General features: G+C 31.4%; 1 protein-coding gene across 3 annotated transcripts in view; it reads right to left on the bottom strand.

The window, feature by feature from the left end:
* Positions 1–9,405: 9,405 nt before the first annotated feature.
* Positions 9,406–21,845, bottom strand: part of LOC127706832 (cleavage and polyadenylation specificity factor subunit 6-like) — a 40,716-nt gene continuing 28,276 nt past the window's right edge. For 2 of the 3 annotated variants that reach the window (XM_052211538.1, XM_052211540.1), the window contains exons 14-15: positions 21,589–21,822; positions 9,406–9,898 (exon numbers count right to left, since the gene is read on the bottom strand). In XM_052211538.1, the coding sequence (XP_052067498.1) occupies positions 21,594–21,822 (229 nt within the window). In that variant the 3' untranslated portion in view covers positions 9,406–9,898; positions 21,589–21,593. Of the gene's footprint in view, positions 9,899–20,514; positions 21,056–21,588; positions 21,823–21,845 lie in introns of those variants that run through there. The other variant, XM_052211539.1, reaches the window with a different exon arrangement.

Genomic DNA, 21,845 nt, shown 5'->3' with positions numbered 1-21,845 from the left:
TTCCCTCCCTAATTCCTGAACGTTTGGGGCAATTAACCCCAAACTCAATCCCAGCCTTCCCTGTGTGATATGGAACCTTGTGGGTGGTACAATTACAGAGAGATCCATACACTTACACATAAATTATTGTCCGGAAACTACAAAAAAGCTCGTTTTTGGACCCTTTTTGGACCCTAATACCGAAACTGTTGGTACTATCACCTCAAAAATCAATCCCAACCTTCCTTTTGTGGTATTGAACCTTCTGGTAAAAATTTATATAGAGATCCATTCACTTAAACTAAAGTTATTGTCCGGAAACCAAATGTGTCTTCGGACGACGACGACGCAGACGACGACATCATAGCATTATACGACGCCAAAAATTTTTTGCGGTCGTATAAAAACTGCAAAATTTCCTTAAAATTACCAATTTAGGGGCAGCAACCCTACAACGGGTTGTCGGATTCGTCCGAAAATTTCAGGGTAGATAGATCTTGACCTGATTAACATTTTTAATCCATGTCAAATTTGCTCTTAATGCTTAAGTTCAGAGATATAAGCCAAAAACTGCATTTTACCCCTATGTTCTATTTTTAGCCACGGCGGCCATCTTGATTGGTGGGCGGGTTCATCGGATACATTTTTTTAAACTAGATACCATAAGGATGATTTAGGCTAAGTTTGGTTTAATTTGGTCCAGTGGTTTCAGAGGAGAAAATTTTTGTAAAAGTTAACGGACGACGACGGATGACGGACGCCAAGTGATGAGAAAAGCTCACTTGACCCTTTTGGGTAAGGTGAGCTAAAAGAGTTCAGTAGAATCCGTATGCTGGTAACATATAAGATCAAAGCACTGTAAGCACTGTAGGCAGTTAACCAAAAACCAAGGCAAACATAATTATGAAAACTGTGGCTATGTTGCTTCATTTTTTTTAAGATTTAAAAGAACAAACATTAAACATTCATATATTGTGCATTTATGTTCATTTAATGAATTAATTATTAAGGCAAATAATTCATATTTTATCAAGGTTTTCAAAAGCAACGCATATATCAAGTATATTTTTAATGGTCATGTGTCTGCAGTGGTACAAGTTCGAAATGATTGCAGTTGTTCTAGTTGATAGTTAACGTTGGTATTAGTTGACTGTTAGTAGTTCAAGTTGACTTAGTACGAGCTTGTAATAGTATGCATGGACTTGCTTCCCTGGAAAGAAAACTGAGTTTGTGTTCTACAGTGCAAAAGTTATGAGACACAAATCAGACAAATGTTTACTACTACGGGGATCAAAGGTGAGGTCTGACTGACCTGCCCATAGTAAATGTAAATGACCCCCACCTTCACCCCAAGTCCATGATGTCTAAGTTTGGAATAAAATGACAGGTGATTATAATAAAGTTGGTCAAACACTCTTGGGCTTGAAAGATATGTTTTCTTTAAAATGAGCCATATTAAAATGAAATTTTTTATAGAACCAGAAATTATTCAAAATATAATTAAGGTAAATTCTTTAAACCTACTCATTTTTTGCATCAATAAAATTTTATAATAAACAAGAAATAATTGTAACAGAATGCTGTTACGAAGTCTCCCAAACAAAGCTGCCATAATTATTCGTTCCCATGGTCGCCTGACATTGGGCAAAGTCTAGTACACATTGATTAGGTCTAGTAAAGTGATATGCATATGTGATGCCTATGAGATTGATCTTGTATGTCATTCAAATCTGTTTGAAATGACGAACAGGAATGAATATGGTTTAGGAGTTGGTATCTCAAACTTTTACAAGTTCTTAAAACACACACAAGAGGGGATGGGGTGACCTTAGGGACTAACCCTATATTTCATTTGATTTTTTATGTTGTCCCATACATGAATATATATATGGTTTAGGGGTGGGGATCTCGACCGTTATCAAGTTTTCAAACAGGAGGGGGTGGGGTGACCCCAGTGACTTCCCCTATATTTCATTTGATTTGTTATATTGCCAAATACATGAGTATATATGGTTTAGGGGTGGGGATCTCATCTGTTTCCAAGTTATCAAACAGGAGGGGGTAGGGTGAACCTTAGGACTCTCCCTATATTTCATTTGATAAGTTCTGCTGTCCCATACATGAATATATATGGTTTAATTTAGAGGTCGGGATCTCGACTGTTTCCAAGTTCTCAAACAGGAGGGGTGGGGTGACTGCAAGGACTCCCCTATATTTCATTTGATTTGTTATATAGTCCCATACATGAGTATATATGGTTTCGGGGTGAGGATCTCGACCGTTTCCAAGTTCTCAAACAGGATGGTTTACAGTGACCATAGGAGCTGCCCCTATTTTTCATTTGATTTGTTATATTGTCCCATACATGAATATATATGGTTTAGGGTGGGGATCTCGACCGTTTTCAAATTCTCAAACAGGAAGTGGTAGAGTGGCCCCAAGCACTCAACCTATATTTCATATGATTTGTTATATTGTCCCATACATGAATATATATGGTTAAGGGGTGGATCTCGACCGTTTCCAAGTTCTCAAACAGGAGGGGTGGGGTGACCCCCAAGGAATCCCCCTATATTTCATTTCATTTTTTATATTGTCACATACATGAATATGTATGGTTTATGGGATCATTATTTTTTTGTATGCTCCAATGAACAAATTATGTCTTTAAGAGAAAGATATATACCTACATATTACACACAAAATCCTTCCCAATTGAAACTTACTGGTCTATTATCACACTGTAACGTGCCACTGCTAACAAAAGTGTGCATGTTTCTAAGACATATTGAAAAAATATTTTCATAATACAAAGCATGTTACAATAACTTCATATCCATGTTGCAATTAAGAATTTTGCAAACAAATCAACCAACTATAGTTTATTTCCATTTTATTGTATGATATCACTTATTTATTTATTGTGTGTCTTGCTTGTAAATGTATAAGTATATATGTAATTGTTAATGTATAATTGTTATCCTCTTGTAGCACCATACGTGTGCTTAAGTTTAAATAAATTGTCTTGTCTTGTCTTGGGATCTTGACCGTTTCCAAATTCTCAAACAGGAGGGGTGGGGTGACTGCAGGGACTCCCTCTATATTTCATTTGATTTATTATATTGTCCCATACATGAATATATTTGGTTTAGGGGTGGGGATCTCGACCATTTCAAAGTTCCCAAACAGGAGGGTTGGGGTGACCCCAGGGACTCCCCTGTATTTCATTTGATTAGTTATATTGTCCCATACATGAATATATATGGTTTAGGGGTGGGGATCTCGACTGTTTCCAAGTTCTCAAACAGGAGGGGTGGGGTAACCCTAGGGACTTCCCCCTATATATTTCATTTGATTAGTTATATAGTCCCATACATGAATATATATGGTTTAGGGGTGGGGATCTCATCCGTTTCAAAGTTATCAAACAGGAGGGGGTAGAGTGACCCAAAGGATTCCACCTATATATCATATGATTTGCTTACATTCAGGTATCATAAAATCTAGTTGCACTATTTGCGAAAACAAAGTAAGAAACTTCCAGCTATGTTAACTGACCCTTCAAAATTGAGAAAAAAATTGCAGTAATATGTTTACACTTTAAAAGCATCTTACATGCATTATCAACATTTATCACTGATAAAGAAGATTTATACTGTCACCAGGAACATATATATTGTTAGATATACTGTTCCCAGCTGTCACATTGTATTGGATTTTGACATTAAAATTTGTCAAAAAGTAATTTTGAGTTTCTGTATCAAATATTTTTTGCTTTTTCTTTCTTTTACATATATCTTTTGGTTTCCATTTCTAGTGTTTATATGTATTTACCATGCATAGATGTATTTTGTCACCTGCCTCTGGGAACAGTATGCCTGCCTGAAAAAATTTTTTGTAGTTGATCTCCAAAACCCGGAATTACCCTTATCCGCTTCCGGAATCGGACCCGATATTGTAATTGTCTACACGGCATCCATTGTTTTTCAATGTTGTTTTTGTCAGTCAGATACGATTTTACTCGAATTTACACATTACTATTAGGCGATTATCTGTATAAAGCTAGCGGTTGAACAAAATGAACATCGCTGTCATGAATAATAAAGATGAAAATACGTTTTGAGATCGTTTATTTAGAGACTTTGGTAAAAAGGTTTGCAAAGTTATTTTTAATTTTCTTTCAAGTGAAAGGTCCGTCGGGCGTAGCTAGTAACCAAGTCGAGAGTCCGATTGCAACAGTGGAAGGTCGCGGACCTCGGACCACCGCTAATTTGAATCCCTGCCTCCAAATTGAAAAGATACGAAAATTTCGTCTTCTAATTTGAAATTGCCGCCAACAGCATGAACAGTGGAACTTATTAATAGACTACTGACGTAGTTGTAACACGTATTGACGACAAACAATATTCCTACGACTTTTGCCATTTGGGAAATCTAAACTGCTTGTCTTTAAAGATTTTCGGCGATTAAATATTTCATACAATTGTTCTTTGACATCTTAGCCAAAAGCACAGGGGATAATAAACTACATAAGGATTCCTAATGTGCTCTACTTCCTATGTGCAACTTCAAAACTTTTGGGTGGTTCGACGATCATTTAAGGTTTTTTCTGGTCATATTTTTGTAATCCAGAATTAAAAGTATGAAAAAACTATTCAATTAGTTATAAATAACATTATATCCAGCTAGATAATAACAATGGCACGTATTTCAGCATTTATTGGGTAGAACACAAATCTAGGGTGCTCGCATAAGGCAGCTTAACTGCCTAAAAATTAATAAAAGATAATAACGGTTTCAATTCATCACATTTTTCACTGCTTTCACAGATTTTCAGGTAATGTGACTTGTTTACATAAGTACAATGTGTCATATATCAAATTTATTCGTTCATTGTATGTTCAATTTTTTTTATTAATATGTCTTTCAAATGATATTTTATAGTGCGTCTTTCTATGTGATGTTACACTATTGTTTCAGGTAGGGTGAAGGTTGGCGCCTGTTAAAACGTTTGGACCCGCTGCGTTTGTTTGCACCTATCCTAAGTCAGGAACCTGATGTTCAGTGGTTGTCGTTTGTTGATGTGGTTCAAAAGTGTTTCTAGTTTCTTGTTTTTTTTTTAATTAGACCGTTGGTTTTCCTGTTTGAATGGTTTTACACTAGTCATCGTGGGGGCCTTTTATAGCTAGCTGTTCGATGTGAGCCAAGGCTCCGTGTTGAAGGCCGTACTTTGACCTATAATGGTTTACTTTTACAACTTGTGACTTGGATGGAGAGTTGTCTCATTGGCACTCATACCACATCTTCTTATATCTATAAGTGTTAATACACCTTATAATCATTCCATACCCAAATATTGTTGACTTATTGCTCATAGTTTAAGAAAAACAGACCATAACACAAAAACTTCACATTGAGCAATGAACCGTATGATGTCAAGGTCAAATAAATTCTGCCAGCCTGACATGTACATTGTAAAATATTTTCATACACCAAATATAGTTGACCTATTGCACAGTATTAGAAAAACAGAACAAAAACTTAACATGAACCACTGAACAATGAAAATGAGGTCAAGGTCAGATGACACCTGCCAGTAGGACATGTACACCAAGTATAGTAGACCTATAGCTTATAGTATATATATGGACATATGGACTTGACAACGAAGACTTAACCTTGTTCACTGATCCATGAAATGAGGTCGAGGTCAAGTGAAAACTGTCTGACAGGCATATATGCATGAAAACCTTGCAAGGTACGCACTTACCAAATATAGTTATCCTATTTCTCATAATGAGAGAGAAATTAAGAACACTAAAAATCTTAACTTTTTTTCATTAGTCATTGAACCATGAAAATGAGGTCAAGGACAATGGACATTTGACAGACGGAAACTTCATAACATTAGGCATCTATATACAAAGAATGAAGGATCCAGGTCTTCTACCTTCTGAATTAGTAAGCTTTAAAGAAGTTTATTAACGCCGCCGCCGGATCACTATCCCTAGGTCTCGCTTTCTTCAACATTAGTCTCAGGCTTGACAATAAAAACCTGGACAAAACAGTTATGTGTGATATTAGTACTTCATTATTTTATAGAAACTGAAGTCAAATGGTAGCATGACCATCTTCAAACGGAACTTGTTTATGGATCCATGCCCACCGTCATTTTACATCAAATTTATGAAAATTTGGACGCTTTATCGAATTATTCTCAAAAAATATTTCAATGTGTTTCAGAAGTTATATTGTAAATGTACACACTGGAGTTATTCATAAATAAATAAAAATATATATTATACCCTTAACTCCAATCACAGCGCTCAAAGTTGACGTCCTTCACCTTCCTTGGGTACAGGAAAGGCCAACCTTTAAGCCCGGAAAATGTAATACTACTTTTTCCCTATAGCATGCCGACATGAAGCTTGATAACAAATTTCAGGAAGCTATTATTTGTAGTTTCCTAGAAAAATGTGACGAAAATCTCATATAAGGCTTTTTTGTTAAGAATATACAAGTATTCAATTGATAAAAAGTTAATGAGTGATGATTCTAAAACCGGTCACACGGCACAACATGCTGTCATGGAGCCTGATAACAAATTTCAGTTAAAGGGGCACTAGCTGTCAAATTCATGTTCACCGATTTGACTCAAATTCTCATATTTGATTTATAACAATATCGAACATTTATCCAAACTATTAAAAGTCTAAAATAAACAGTTAACAGGACATGGGCATGATAATATGTAGATTCGTTTCGTGTGTATTTTAGTCTAGACCCCATCTAATTAACTATCGAGTTGACCTCCAAAGTCATCCGATGACCATATAAGCGATGTAAACATAAATAAAGATATAAATAGATTAAGCGAACTCGTGCTATTGGATTTTTCTAGGTCTGTTTAATTTCATATTATAGATAAAAAAATATATGTTTATCATCGTTTTTACCTGTATAAGAATGATTTTTTGCAGATAGGATAAGTCAATCAAATGATTTACCTTTGTTTCACTTTCAATGTTGACATTCTTTTCCTTAAAATAACTTTACACATACAATTCACGTGTTATCCATCTCTAGCTAAGGGGTTAAATTGAAGTTCACATGAATACGCTTTCAATGAGGTCGAATTATTCACTTGCAAGTGAATAATTCATCATCAATGTTTCTTTGCTTATTTTGACAAATTTGAACCATACTGCCAGCTAAAAGCGAATAATTATTTAACTATTTCACTTTCATTAATGATTGAACAAAAAAAACATATATTAGATTTTCTAAATATCTCGTAGCTAGTGCCCCTTTAACTATTATTTGTAGTTCCTGAGAAAAAAAAATCTGAATGATAATGGGACAGTCAGACTGGAGAATATACCCGCCTCTTCCTTCTCCTGCGGAGTAATGGTTATAAATAGGTTCAAGGGAATGGAAATCCGGTATCTTTCAGATTATTTTACTGTTCATAATTTCAAGTACCTTTTCTTATGCGACTGATTGAGACGAAAGGGGAAGGGTTGATATTTGAAATCAAATGTGCTTGTGAGCACTAATTCGATAAAGATTATGTTATTATGCCAATACAAATGCATCTTTAACTGTCCTTATCACAATCAAGTCGAAATAATATACATTAGAATTTTAATGTCATTTGGTCTCTGGTGGTGAGTTGTCTCATTGGCAATCATACCACATCTTCTTATTTTTATAATTAGGCATTTACCTGATCGGACAAGTCACATAATTTCTATTCAATAATTAACATTTCAAACATTATAAAGAAAAGGTAACAACTGCTTAAATGCTATTTTGACTTTTGTATTTCGTTTTGGACTTTCAAATATTTTGGCCTCAAGCATCACTGAAGACATCAATTGTTGAACTGCGCATCCCTATTAATCAGTAATATACCTTGTCTTTTGTATCAAATTAAAACCGATTAGATAGAAAAGAAATCATTTAAATATTTTCTTTGCAAGTTATCTTATTTAAATTCTATATTCGTCTATTTTTGAAACCCATCTTTTAATCGAATAAGAATGGTCAATTCCAATTTTAAAATAAATATAGTGCAATATGTATTTTGTTTAGTTTTGTCTGCTTTAAAGACTTTGTTTCCATAATTTCATCTTCTGATATAATGCCAACATGCTTGTTCCCCTAAATCAATAAAACCGATTGAAGTGCTCTAATAAACTTTTAAATAGTGAGAATAGATTATGCCAGGTTTAACTCATAATTCATTCATGTGGGAAATCGAAGTGAAAATCCTTGGAATGAAATAGGCAGACAGGTAAACAGGACACGAACAATGTCTATCCACTTATAAGAAGACAACAATAAAACAAGTGATGTTGGGCTACAAATCAAAACCAAACAAGCATTCTGAGAGTATTGCATGCACTCTGTCCCCTACCAGGTAAAAATTCATTTTACTGGAACAAAATGGTAACTTGTTCTTTAACTTGTCATGGTGTAAACAAAGAGTAAATAGCATGTCAATATGTTCAAGCATGACTAAAAACAGTGTGGAAAACTGATTATATGAGTGAAAAAAACATTAGATATGATTAATAGTTCTCTAAAATTAGATATGATGTTATACAGTGTTTATCTATTTTCAAATTACAATCAAATATAATTAATAGTTCCAAATATTTTTTCTTTCATTTGTCACAAACTAATATAGATTTTAACTTATCTATAAAATGTCAACAACTTTTATCTACACAATGTAATGTATTGAAATATATACATTAATAAAAATAGATTATTATCTAATTAAAGTATTTCTCTTCATAATTTTTTTTTTATATATATAGCATTCAGAAAATTAGTTTATACTAAATAACAAACAAACCTGCCAAAAAATTCTTCAAATAATTTAACAAAGAATGTCTTTTAAAAAATGAGTTATCTCCCTTTGTACAGAAATATGGTTTAACATAGTACTCTAACATTAGATATGGTCCAGAGTTATGGACTGGTCCATAACTGTGGATTAAGTCATCAGTCCGGAACAAAAAGTACAACTTGATCTATAACTTGTCATGATAAAACTATATACCAAATATCAAATCAATATCTTCAAGAACGAAGAAAAAAAGTGTGGAAAGCTGATTTGCCAGACTGACGGATGGACAGACGGACAGACAGACGGAGTGCAAACCTAAAGTCCACTTCGACTTCGTCTGTAGGGAACTAATAACCAACACGTGGCCAGCATTAAGTCTACTCTTAAATTAAAGACTAGTATCTGAACAATAATTCAAGCTGTAAAATGCCTATGCTAAAAAGAGTAATGTTCAGTTAAATAATTGAACTATAATTTTTAACTTTTTCATTATCTGAATCCATGGAAGATGGAAAAATGATGAAGACAGACCTTTGCCAATAGGACAATATTTCATTAAAAAAAGTCGGTTGTTTTACTACATTTATTTTTGATGGATTTAAAAAAAATAAAATATCTTTGATGGGGTAAAATCCTGAAAAGAAAATGTGTTTAAATATTCTTCAGAATTCATAATAATGTATTGTGGTAATTCATTTCATATCCAATCTGTTAAAATCCACTTCTTTTCCTGTGTAAAACTTATCCAGAATAAAGTTGTAACTTCTAACAGAAGATCTGCCTCTTTTCCATTTGTAGATTTTCATCTGTTCTGTTTTCAACTGTATGTCTTTGAATAGATGATCTGTGGTGATTTGATGACGTGAGTCACATGATGCGATGAAGTGATGTATTCTATGATGTCTTTAAGTTCAATTGTCACATGTCTAAACAATTAGCTATATACATCAATGAAAACATCTAGATGTCTGAGAATTTTTTTTATAAACACTTTCACGAAGCAGAATAAATTACCATACATAATCTGATAATTAAGGATGAACCTTGTACATGTCTTTTTACCTACAAATAGAGTACAGGAGCAATTTTTAAAATCCATAAACATATTCTATAATTAATTATACTTTACCTTCCCTCTGAAAAAAATACAGGTTGGATCATTAAATCTCGAACACATTTATGTACAAAAATATATCCTTAGAGTTAACAAATAATAAATAATAGTTACTACACAACATAAACTAAACTTAAGTTATGAACATCATTATTCAATCTGGCTGCAATTGATCACACATCATTTAACTTTGTTTTTTGTTTTTTTTTAAACTCATTTTAATTATTTCTCTAAATCTAATTATCAATGATTGCGCTCATAAAAAATTACGATTATTGTACTCAGGACTCAGAATCCAACCAATCAGAATGCAGGATTACGAGCACAAAATTCGTACTCCAAGTACAGAACAGAGTAAAGTTTAATGACCTAAGGCCCCAGTCGAGTGGAGAAAGTCAAATATCAAGTTCCATTTTTTTTCATTTTTGTATTTTAATTGAAAGATTTGTGCATGGGATTTCTGACTAAGACATTAAAATTTGACAAATTTGCAATGGAAAAAACAAAGAAGGTTCTATACTGAAAGTAGAGCCCAAGTGTCAAGAATAATTATTTTCATGTCTACATGTTATCAAGTTACAACATTTTTCAAGAAGCAAGAGAAGATACTAAAGGGTGCAGGGGATTAACAATCACAAGTCCCGCTAAATCAGACAACACCATGGCCAAAAAGAAAATCGATGAACAGACAAATAACAATAACTTAACATAACACAAAAAACTAAATATTGAGAACCACAAACCTCACCAAATACCAGGATGACATATTGACTGAATCATAATGCAGCCCGTTCAAATAATGATGTTCTACAATCATTTAATATATTAAAAGACATATTAACATTTGAGTAACTAAGAATTTCCAAAATAATGGCATGGTCAGATTTCCCAAATCTTCCTCTTTGAATATATTAAATAGCAGTGAAGTCAAACATTATAATTTTTTAAGAAATACTTGGAATTTTTAACATGCCATTATTTCTGAAAGAGTATTTATCCTAAAAAAATCATGCTAGTTTGGCATGATCAGATATGACTTACACAACTACATTATACATAATACAAGGATGATTTCTTATTTCATAAAGACTTACTCATTCTACAATTTCTGTTTGAATAGTCAATTTATCAATAGAAGTACTTTTATAACAAACTGAACATATCATTGAATCCTTTTTCACCCTCTAGTAAATAGTATATCATTAATTACATTTTTTGGGGGTGTCAATCAGGCAAAATATATGCAGAAATACCAATTTGTCAAAATAAATAAATTGTCTTCTATGTTGTTCAGATTAAGTTCTATTTTTTTTTCTTGAACCAAGACTCTTGAACAACTAAGTTATTTTTTTTTTATTTCAAACAAAGCCAGATTGATCTGCTAGGCAACGAATAAATTAAACTCAATTAATTCTAAACATATTGATAAACAGGAACATAACTTAAGTATAATAATTATACAGTTAAACTGTTTAATTACAAATGTAACAAAAGTTAACATTGGAATAAAGAAATCTCAATCATATTTCACTTTAGACACCAAGCAACTACTGATAAATTACACTCTGTAATGGACATACAAAGAATACAAAGAAGCCTCGAATTGCCTTCTAAAATTGGTCACCAATCCATTTGATTAATCTGACATTTTTCATGCAATTTAGCTGTGAATAGTGGGTAAAGGCATCCCAGTTTTAGATTGTAATCTATAAATACCCTGTATATAAAATGTAAAGCCTTTAATGCCAAGGAATTAAACAAACAGCCACTATACCATTTTGATTGTGATGATAGTACTTTATAAACTAGTTTTTAATATCAAATTGCACGACGGTTGATGCATGCAAAGCAGGAGAGGCTTACCCTGTCAACACACAAGGTCTTAACCCCTTTTGGAGTTCATGTGATTCCCTAAGTTTAGTTTGTAACTTTGTTTTGTCTTCTTAATCAATTTGAGAGATTTGAACATCAGTAAACTACCTTTTCCTTTATTAACTACATATGCAAAGATCAGCATTTCATAAGTCAAGCTTCATAATTGTGTTTTAAATAGAACATTTTCTTTTTTGTTGACCAGGATTAAATTATTCTTGGTTACAAAGCATTTTTATGACAATTTTCCGCACATGTGAAGAAGACTTTCTAATAAGCAATAAAATACAAAGTGATTTGTATAAATGTAAAAGATGAAATTAAATAAACAAACAAAATAAAGGACTTTAGTGGTAGTAAATTATCTCCAAGATCAGGTTATTGACAAGAACTGCTCAAACTAAAAAGTTACATAACAAATGATACAATAATTTGTACAGCCTTTGGAAATAAACAGAACAAAGAATAACCTCCTAATACATTAATAAGATTAAGGTCTTCCACCATTTGCAATATTATGGTAATCATAGAGTAAGTTCAATACTTAAGTAACATCATTTACAAGCCTCTTGTATCAAACAGCACATAAACAACGGAATTAAATCACAAGAAATTAGGTGTAGGTAAGACCATACCAGCGCACACCAGAATCCTGGAAATTCATATACCTGACAGATTTCTTTTTTTTCTCAAGTATATAACACTTTTGTGATTTTAATACCAACTTAATTCATAAAATTCTACTATACTTTCAGAGTAAATCTCTTGATTTATGATGGTAATTAATGGCAAGTTTAATTTTTTGCCATGAAAGCATGCTTTCTATTCCAAAAAATAAATTTTGGTTTGTATCTTTTTACATCCTCTGGGGTTGTTCATTGAGAACTTAATTTTTACAATAATATACTACTATATTTAAAAAAAATCATTTAAAACTAAAAATCTTATCGGTTAGAAAGTTTTTAATGTTTTCTTATGGATATATCCTACAACCATCAAACAAATACCGTCACAAACATATTATCTATGTTATGAATTTATCTAATCAACTGACATTCACACAACTTGGACAGAAACATACAAATCATAAACACTTAACTCTGAATCTCTTTCACAATTATCTCAATTCACACATAAAACATTACTTTGCTGAACAACTATCAAACATTCTAATACGGAAAAACAATATCTCGCATCAGCATGTGTTTATTTCTTAAATCACAAACAAATGGATTGAAAAAATTAAAATACTCACTGTAGGCAAATCAGTGAACACTTAACTATCCAGTAAAAAAAATGAAATAGGAAAATTGTTCAACAAATATTGCAAAAACACTTTCAACTCTTACAAGTGAACCCAGTACTATGCAAAGATTTTTTTCAACAAAACAACTGGTGCTAAACATTATTATGTACTATTCATAACGCAGCAAGGATTATTATTTTTAAAAACATCACTTCATACAGTTTTGGTTCTTCAACCTCATACTGATATTAATATCATAAATAAGATGTTGTAAAGAACTTAACAATGTTTTAACACATTTATGTTATAAGCCGACATTTAATCAAATCCATCATGTCCATGAGATTTTAACTATGAATTAATTTATTTTTAGGGATGACAGAAAATACTAAATTAAATTTACATATCAGATATGACATTCAGTAATTTATAATGTATACACTGTTTTCATTTAAGAACTTATTTTTCCCAAAGTTTTTGTTTGTTATCTTGATTTGAATCTTCGTTTTGGATTGATGAGATTTGGACATCAGTAAACTACTGTTGCCGAAATTTATTGTAGAGACTTAAATTATATTCAGAAATTCTTCATTTGTACAAACACTATTCTTAAAATTTACTAAACCATACCAATTACCGGTCTGCTCTTCAATGACAATTTATTTTTCATTGTGTTTTTTTTCTACATGTAAGCTGCAATGTTTAATGCAAAATAAATATAAAAGCTTTCACTTTCTGTCCAATACTCACTAAATAAGTTCACTTTCTCACTCCATTTATAAAGAAACACATTCATGTCTCTCCTCCCAAGCCTCATTGCACACATTATGAAAATGAAAAATAAAGTTCACAAGAACAAAATGCTTAAAACTTGTTTGCTTGATATGCGATTCAAATCCATAAAAAGATTATATTGATGGTTAAATATGGGTTATTCAAAATATAAACAACTAAATCAGAACTACATAGAATAAAAGTTATACTACTAGGGGAAGTTTAAAATGAGATGGCTTAAGATGACTTAGTGTGTTTAAAAACAAATATTACCATGTAAATATACAAATCAAAACTGGAATTCTTGGAAAAATGAAAAATTTAATGAAAACAAGAAGCATGCAAAAGATAACAGTGACAGAATTTATTGATTTTTTCTTTGAAATACAAGCTCACTATCATTCATATCCTTTTTTTCTCTATAAAATCACATATTCCAGCGATCAATCCCCAAACTGTAATTCATGTATATATTTTCATTCTACACTCAATATTCCAAAATGTCAAATCCAGTTGAAATAATGCACAACCTTTCGAAATATCAAATTTAGTTTATATTTCTTTTGTATCCATACAAAACATTAACATCTTTTCTTCACTTTATTTTCAATATACCAACTTTTCATTCTTCCATCTGAGAAAAATACCTTTTTCTCTCCTTTCCTAACATGTGCTCACACTTTTTTCCATAAATCTTTTGTATTTTTTTATCATGAAAGTCAATGTAAAGAATTCAAGAGCTTTAACAGTTTAGATTGCCCATGGAAATAAATTCTAAAAAACATCATGACTATTGTTTTCGGAAATGAATCTTAAAATCAAAATCAAAATCAAGAAAAATATTATAAAGCACAAGCTTGGCAAATCAATTAATATTCTATTAAGGACAATTCAATTTTCATCAATATACTTGTTAACAACTGTTCTATGGTATGGTACAACTATTTAAATATGCATGAATATGCTAATCTTACAATAGCATGAACTTTGTAAGTCTAGAATATTCACTTTTAATTATTTTCTACAAGGAATAATATATACTATACAAATTATAAAACAATTAAAATTAAAGATGGCAGTATACTATGGGAGAGCTGTCTGACATACTGGATAATACAAAATCAATGATGAAAACAGATTAAAATTTACTTTGCAAATTTGTTTGATTTAGGGGAGGCATGGAACAAGTGAAAATAACGTAATTACTTCTTGTTTGAGCAATATCAATATTTATCATCCATACCATATTTCAATATTAAAAGGAAAACAACATGTATGAAAACATGATTAACATGTGTAGCAAAAAACAACTGCAATACTATTGAAAGCTAAATGAAAAGCATTTTTAGGATTTTGAGGAACTATCCACCACATGAAATTCTGTGAAAAATGTTCCACTCTACAAAAGAGGGACGAAAGTTTGACAATGATATTACGGTAAGATTTGGCCTTAATGTACAGTATGAAGCATTATATTATGGATTTTTTTCAAACAGTCGGTAAAGTGGTAATACATTTAATGTATCATTGAATAAATAACAACATCGCATAAGTAACTGTAAGATATGCATGTGCATACATTTTATGTATTAGGCATTTAAAGAGAGTTCTTTTCATGTATGCCTTACAAGTTCTTTGTACAAAAGTATATTGCACTATTCCTTTAAAACTAATATCACAAGATCACAAGTATTCTACAGTCCCCTACAATTTTACTGCCCTTAAAACATGAATGTTTAAAACATGCAATCTGAATCTTGATCCTTAACACATTTTACAAGATATTACTTTGGAAACTACATGTATGGAACATTTAGACAATCATGTTATAAACATAAAACATGTAACTTTTTTAATTCCATGGATTCACTATCATGACTAAAATCATTGTTCAGGTGAAGTATTTTCAAACTTCTAATATATCTTTAACTTGACACAGTTTTCACTACTTACCATCATGAACAAACAAGAGATGTCAATAGTATGAGACTGTCACATATTGAGAAGCTATCACATTCAAGGCTTTCAAAGATTTCATATAAATCATTACCCTGATAGAATACAACCATCAATTGAGGCTCAAGCATGCAAATTTGTTTACAACATGTGAATTATCTGATGATCTAATAATGTTATTTCATTATATACAAACACATTATTGTTTTATACTTAAATGAAACTCTTCTGTATTTATTCTACTATAACATTTCTACCCATAAATGAGAAATCCATTAGGAAGTCTTAAGATATTCATATGACATATTGTTAACTTATTTATGCAATGATTAAAATTTGCATGTACCTTTTGAAAGAAGTAGTGTTCTTCTAAACAAAGTACATCAATTAATTTAGAGATATTGTCATTTTTCAAGAACCCTCAAAAATGCATGCATGCATTAAGTTCTGAATTTACATAATAATCACAGCATTTTTCTACAACCATTCATAACTCTTTGAATCATCTTATTCTTCAGAAAATTCTGTTCTGTGATTAGTTGGTATTTAATCATGCAATTTTCGAATAAATTCTACACACAGATATAGATATTTATAGGTTTACCTGTATAGTGTATGCCCAAATTATAATCTGGTTTTACATCTAAATTTATAAGTTCATTCTGAACATAATTTTGATCTAATACCCAAGTTTACAATTATTTCTAACACAGACAGAATAGTATTTAGCATAATGTCAAATGACAGTAACGAAGGTTTGCTGTCTGTCCTGATTTGCCCATGCATATAATAATAAATTTTACTCCTAAACAAAAGAAAGCTGATGTTGATGTAGGTTTTAAGCCATATGAATGCAAGTGACATACATGTAGCACAACTTAAATGAAATGATCATATGGTGTGATTCTTGCTTAGAAATGTGCCACATCACTTGCTTAATAATTGCATGAAAATTTGAAAAATATAAGTTCAATTCATATATTTTCAAATCGAAGGATTAATTGAACACCTGTCATTTAATTATGGTCATATGTAATACAAATATTTTTAGGGCTGTTCCAAAATTGGCTGTCGTAGGGGATGGAAGGCACTAAAATTAATAAAATTATCCTTCAAATTTTGTAAGAATTTTAAGTAAAATGAAAATTTCATATTATGGTGGTTGGGGTCTGCCTTCCATGCCGCATGTGTATTATATTGTGGAACAGTTCTAATCTTACTGCCATAAAATATGGTCAAATGTAAGCCACACTGTCTATTGCATTTTCAAATGTGATGCATAAGCATTAACTTTTAATGCAAAGACACAACTGTATAAATGATAACATGTAAAGTTTCTACTAATACAATTCCAAGAGCTATTCCAGAATGAGGGCTATCTAAGTTTATCTTCAGTGAGGAAGAGGTTGAAGGATAAATCAGAGATTACCACTATCAGTGGTGTATTGAACATTTAAATCATACTGCAGCAATAACTAAAGGATGTTTCTGGAATAGTCTTTTCCAACATACTTAAAATAATAATTGAATGAAGTTATTCAAGGGCATTTAACAAGAAGTTTCTCACATTAATTTTTTTGTTTTTGAACTGTTCCATAAACAAACCCTGTAGTGATAAGGCATATTTATGTGTTTAAAACAGCTTCATATCTAATGAAACATCATTATGTATAGAAAAAATTAAGAAATGATTCTAAGCTTATCACAGAAGGATTTTACGGAACAGCCATTGTACATTATTCTTATCAGACACCACAGCTTATAAGGATTTTGTCACTTCACCCTGCCCATCATGGACGACCCCTCTCCTGCAAACTCAATTTAGTATTTAATTTTGTAAAAATATGAAATACAAAGTTCTTCATTGTATTTGAATGCGAAGGTCTTGCATTGGAAGAAAAGAAATGGCATATCCACTCCCTACAGTGACAGTCAACTTCTTATCAGATTTGCCCATTTCCATCATGGATGGGTGGAAGTAACATAATCCACAAGAGCTGTGATGCAGTAACAACATAAATCAGCAACATCATTTCCTTCATTTTTTTCAATCATTTCTTTTTTAATCTATAAATTATATTTTAAGTAAACTTGAAGTATCACTTTTTTTATTTTTCAACCAAACTGAGCATTAAAAGAAATGACGTTTCTACAGTACAATCAATTCCGAATAATTCACTGATTCTGGAAGAAATTGTATTACAGCTTAACTACTTGATAGTGTATTTATGCTTATAATTTAAATTTTTTGTCTGTCAGATGAACCATGAATTCTTTATAAGCTATTATATATATTAAATAAATGGGGAATGTGTCCATGGGACACAGATGATGCCCCCGTGCTTACATATAACTTTATATAAGAACATAACTCTAGAATGGTAAAAGTGACACTACCATAATTCGTACTTGATCTGACTTATGTGGTAATAATCATTGTGTATAATTTTCCTAACATTTGGTTGAGGCAAACTTAAGTTAGAGAATGGAAACGAACACCAAAATTCAAACTTGATCTGTGTTTTGTTGTAATAAGCATTGTGTTAAGAGAACGGAAATGAAAAATTCAACACTTTTTCCATTTGTAAAGGGGCATAACTCCAGAAAGGTAAATGTGACACCCACCAAATTCAAACTTGATTTGTGTTTTGTGGTAATAAGCATTGTGTATAAGTTTCATAACATTTGGTTAAGGCAAAATAAAGTTAGAGATCGTAAACCAATTTCGGGACGTACAGACGGACAAGGGTAAAACTTAATGCCCCTTCGCTACGGCGGGGGCATAAAAACATACTGGACATCTTTTTGTTACCTATTATTATGTTCCCAAAATCTATAATGATCTTTCGTTTAACAATCAGCACCATTCTTTAAATTTGCTAAATGTTCCTTAAAAAATATGTGAACCCTTTATTAGACTTGGAACATTGGTAAACTTCTGGAACCCATATATGAGATATGAACATCTGTATTATAATACTACTGTGATCCCTTTACGAGATTTGAACATCAGTAAACTACTGTTGCCTAAATTCTTCACTTGATCAGCCAATATCATCATTTGTTATTCTTTCAATAGGTAATGAAGAAAGCTAATATTGATGCCATGGTTCATCTAACAGACAACACATATTATTATAGAAATTTCCCGTAACAATAAGCATGATCTTTACTTACCTCTAAATAAACTATGACTTATACATTACAATGATTCAAAATGGATTGAGATATAATGAATAGCACCTTTGACCCACTTACCCAAACTCTATAATAATATTCCTTTTTTTTCAATCAGCATCAATCATTTCTTTAAATGTGACCCCATTTTTCTAATCCTTCTATAGAACCTGATCTTTGACTTACTTATCCCATATCCATAAAGGTTCCATAAATCAATCCCCAACATGCTATAAACAAATTGCCTTTCCATGACTTGTGTGGCAAATATTCATAAATCTTAAAATTAAAAATTGTTCAATGAAAATGCATTTAAGGATATCAATTTTGGACTATAAATATTAAAAGTGCCCTTTTAATAAGTCAGCACTATGTGTAAGATCAAACTAAACTTATCCGGAGAGCCCACAAGCTGATACCCAACCCCTATATGAACATATGGCAAAGTCTATGATTAGCACAGGGAATCCGAAAATAATTGGGATAAAAAGTATGGGAGGTGCACAATAGCAATATATGGTTAAGTTTCATTTATTTCTGATGGTTGTTTAGAAGAAGAAAACACAAATGTGTATGTAGGGCAGATATGAAAAGTCTTCATCATGCCAAACAAATCCCAAAAATCATTCGTAGGAAGAAATGAAAAGGATATGCTTAAAAACATCATGTAACTAAGATTATGTGAAAGTTTCACAAAATTTCCCAAGCTCTGCAGGAGCAGTAGGGGATAAAGTGGGACAGAAAGCAGAAGGACTGACACTCCCACAACTACATGTATATAACCCAAAGTACAAAAAAGAAATATACTGAGAGAACATGGAATTCTATTGTCACATATTGACCCTGAACATAATCTTAAGATTTCTATTTTAATTTTTCACACAGTTTATCTATGATATCAAGAGATATATAAGACTCTCAAATTCAATATGTTACATATTAATTGAGACTTAAGACCATTCCAAAGAAATTATTTGTGACTTTTGAGGGTGGGGTTTTTTTTTTGTCTCCTAAATTTTAATTATAGGATTCTTTTTAAAACTTTTTGTTTTTGCCAAATGCCTTCTAGGTCATCACATTTTTCCCTGGAATGGTCTTCAAATTTAATGTGAGAAACTCATAATTATCATTAACTTTATGATAAGATATCTACAGTCTTTTCCCCATATTTTATAAAATCAATATCTATTCTTTATCATAAGTTTCTGATATCTTGCTAGGCATGCTATTTCAACAGATAGAATTTAAGTAGTCAAAAGAATTAAATGAACTTTCATTTTCCAACACCCTTTAAATAATATAATCTTTTCAAAAAAAGCTGTAGATACTTTCATATATAACCTGGAAAAAAAGAAATATATTATTGACAATATAACAAGTACAACAAATAAACAGTCTCAAAAACTTAAACAAATGTATATATATCTAAAAAAAAAAATATGTAAATATTAAAAAAAAATTATGTTATAAAATATTAAAATTGATAAAACGTTATAAAAAAAAATAGTTTATGTAAAAGACTAGTAAAATTTTTTTAAAATAAATATTGCACCAATATGCATTTGTTACAAAAAAGACTGAAAGACTTTGGCAAAAATTATACATGTTTGTGAAAAGGGCAACTGCTTTATGGTTACGGAAGAAGACAAAATATTTTGATGATTTTTTTCGTCAAAAATATCCCAATTACTTTTAGAAATCATAGCAAATTTTCTCTATAGTTATTGACATTTTTTTATGATCTTTGTCCCTGATATAACTAGTAGTCAATGGTTTTATTGGTTCATATATTCATCAGTTTTCAAATTTAGTCTTCTTATTTACCTAAAAGTAAATATGGAAATTCAATTTCAAGTTTTAATTTGCAGTTGCCCAAACAAAATTCCTTCAAAATATTTTTAGAAAGACAATACGTTACAATACTGAATTTTTAAATATATTAACAAATTTGTTTCCTAAATAACAAAAAAAAATCTTCAATTCCAGAGATTTTTTCCTATAACTGTCTCCAAACACAATCTTTTAGAATATTTTGTGCAGAAACAAAAATTCTTCGATGATATTTTCAAATTCAGGAAATCTGTAAAAGAAATATATATGCATATTTAAGCAACGTCTCAACATCAAGCTTAGAAATTCTTGCTTATGAGTTTCATATAAGTTATGCACATATATTATAAATTCAACAACAGAGCATTATAAATCTAATTTACTTACCTGTTTTTTAATTACTGGATTAGGCTGTGCTTGATTTCTTGCTTGTTTGCTAGATTTTAAATGATTCATGAACGACGAGTTTGTGTGTATACGCGTGGTTATGCTATTGTAATTATCATCATAAAACTAATGAATAAAGAAAAAGCCCTTCTGAGTGCTGAAATTATCTAAGGGCTATTCCATTAAAATGAATGTAGTAGAAAAAGAAAGGTTTAGTTTTTCTGACATGAGTCATAGGTCATTAAACCGCATATGTTGATTTGATGTATGCAAAATTACAAATTGGTGGCTGTAAGGGTTAGATTATGGAAGTCCCTTCGTACTCTCCCACATCAATTCAATGGAATAGCCCTAACCGTAATCATTACAAGCTTATCTCTCAGAAGCAAAAGTTACCTAAGTTAATGTCGTCTGCTGCTATATTCTCTTTCTCTTTCCCTATCCCGATCTCGATCTCTGTCAGATCTGTGTGAGGACCGTGACGATGATTCTTCAGCATAGTGACGATCCCCTCTTTCTCTACTCCTCTCTCTGTATTCTGCTCGATCCCTACTCCTTGATCTGTGACTTCTACTTCTTCTTTCCTTTTCTCTTTCACGTTCCCTAGATCTTGATCTTCTTGCACTGCTCCTATTAAATTAAACAATTACCAG

The sequence above is a fragment of the Mytilus californianus genome, unplaced genomic scaffold (assembly GCF_021869535.1).
Source record: "Mytilus californianus isolate M0D057914Y unplaced genomic scaffold, xbMytCali1.0.p SCAF_6, whole genome shotgun sequence".
Lineage (NCBI taxonomy): Eukaryota > Metazoa > Mollusca > Bivalvia > Mytilida > Mytilidae > Mytilus > Mytilus californianus.
This window is presented reverse-complemented; position numbering and strand designations above follow the sequence as displayed.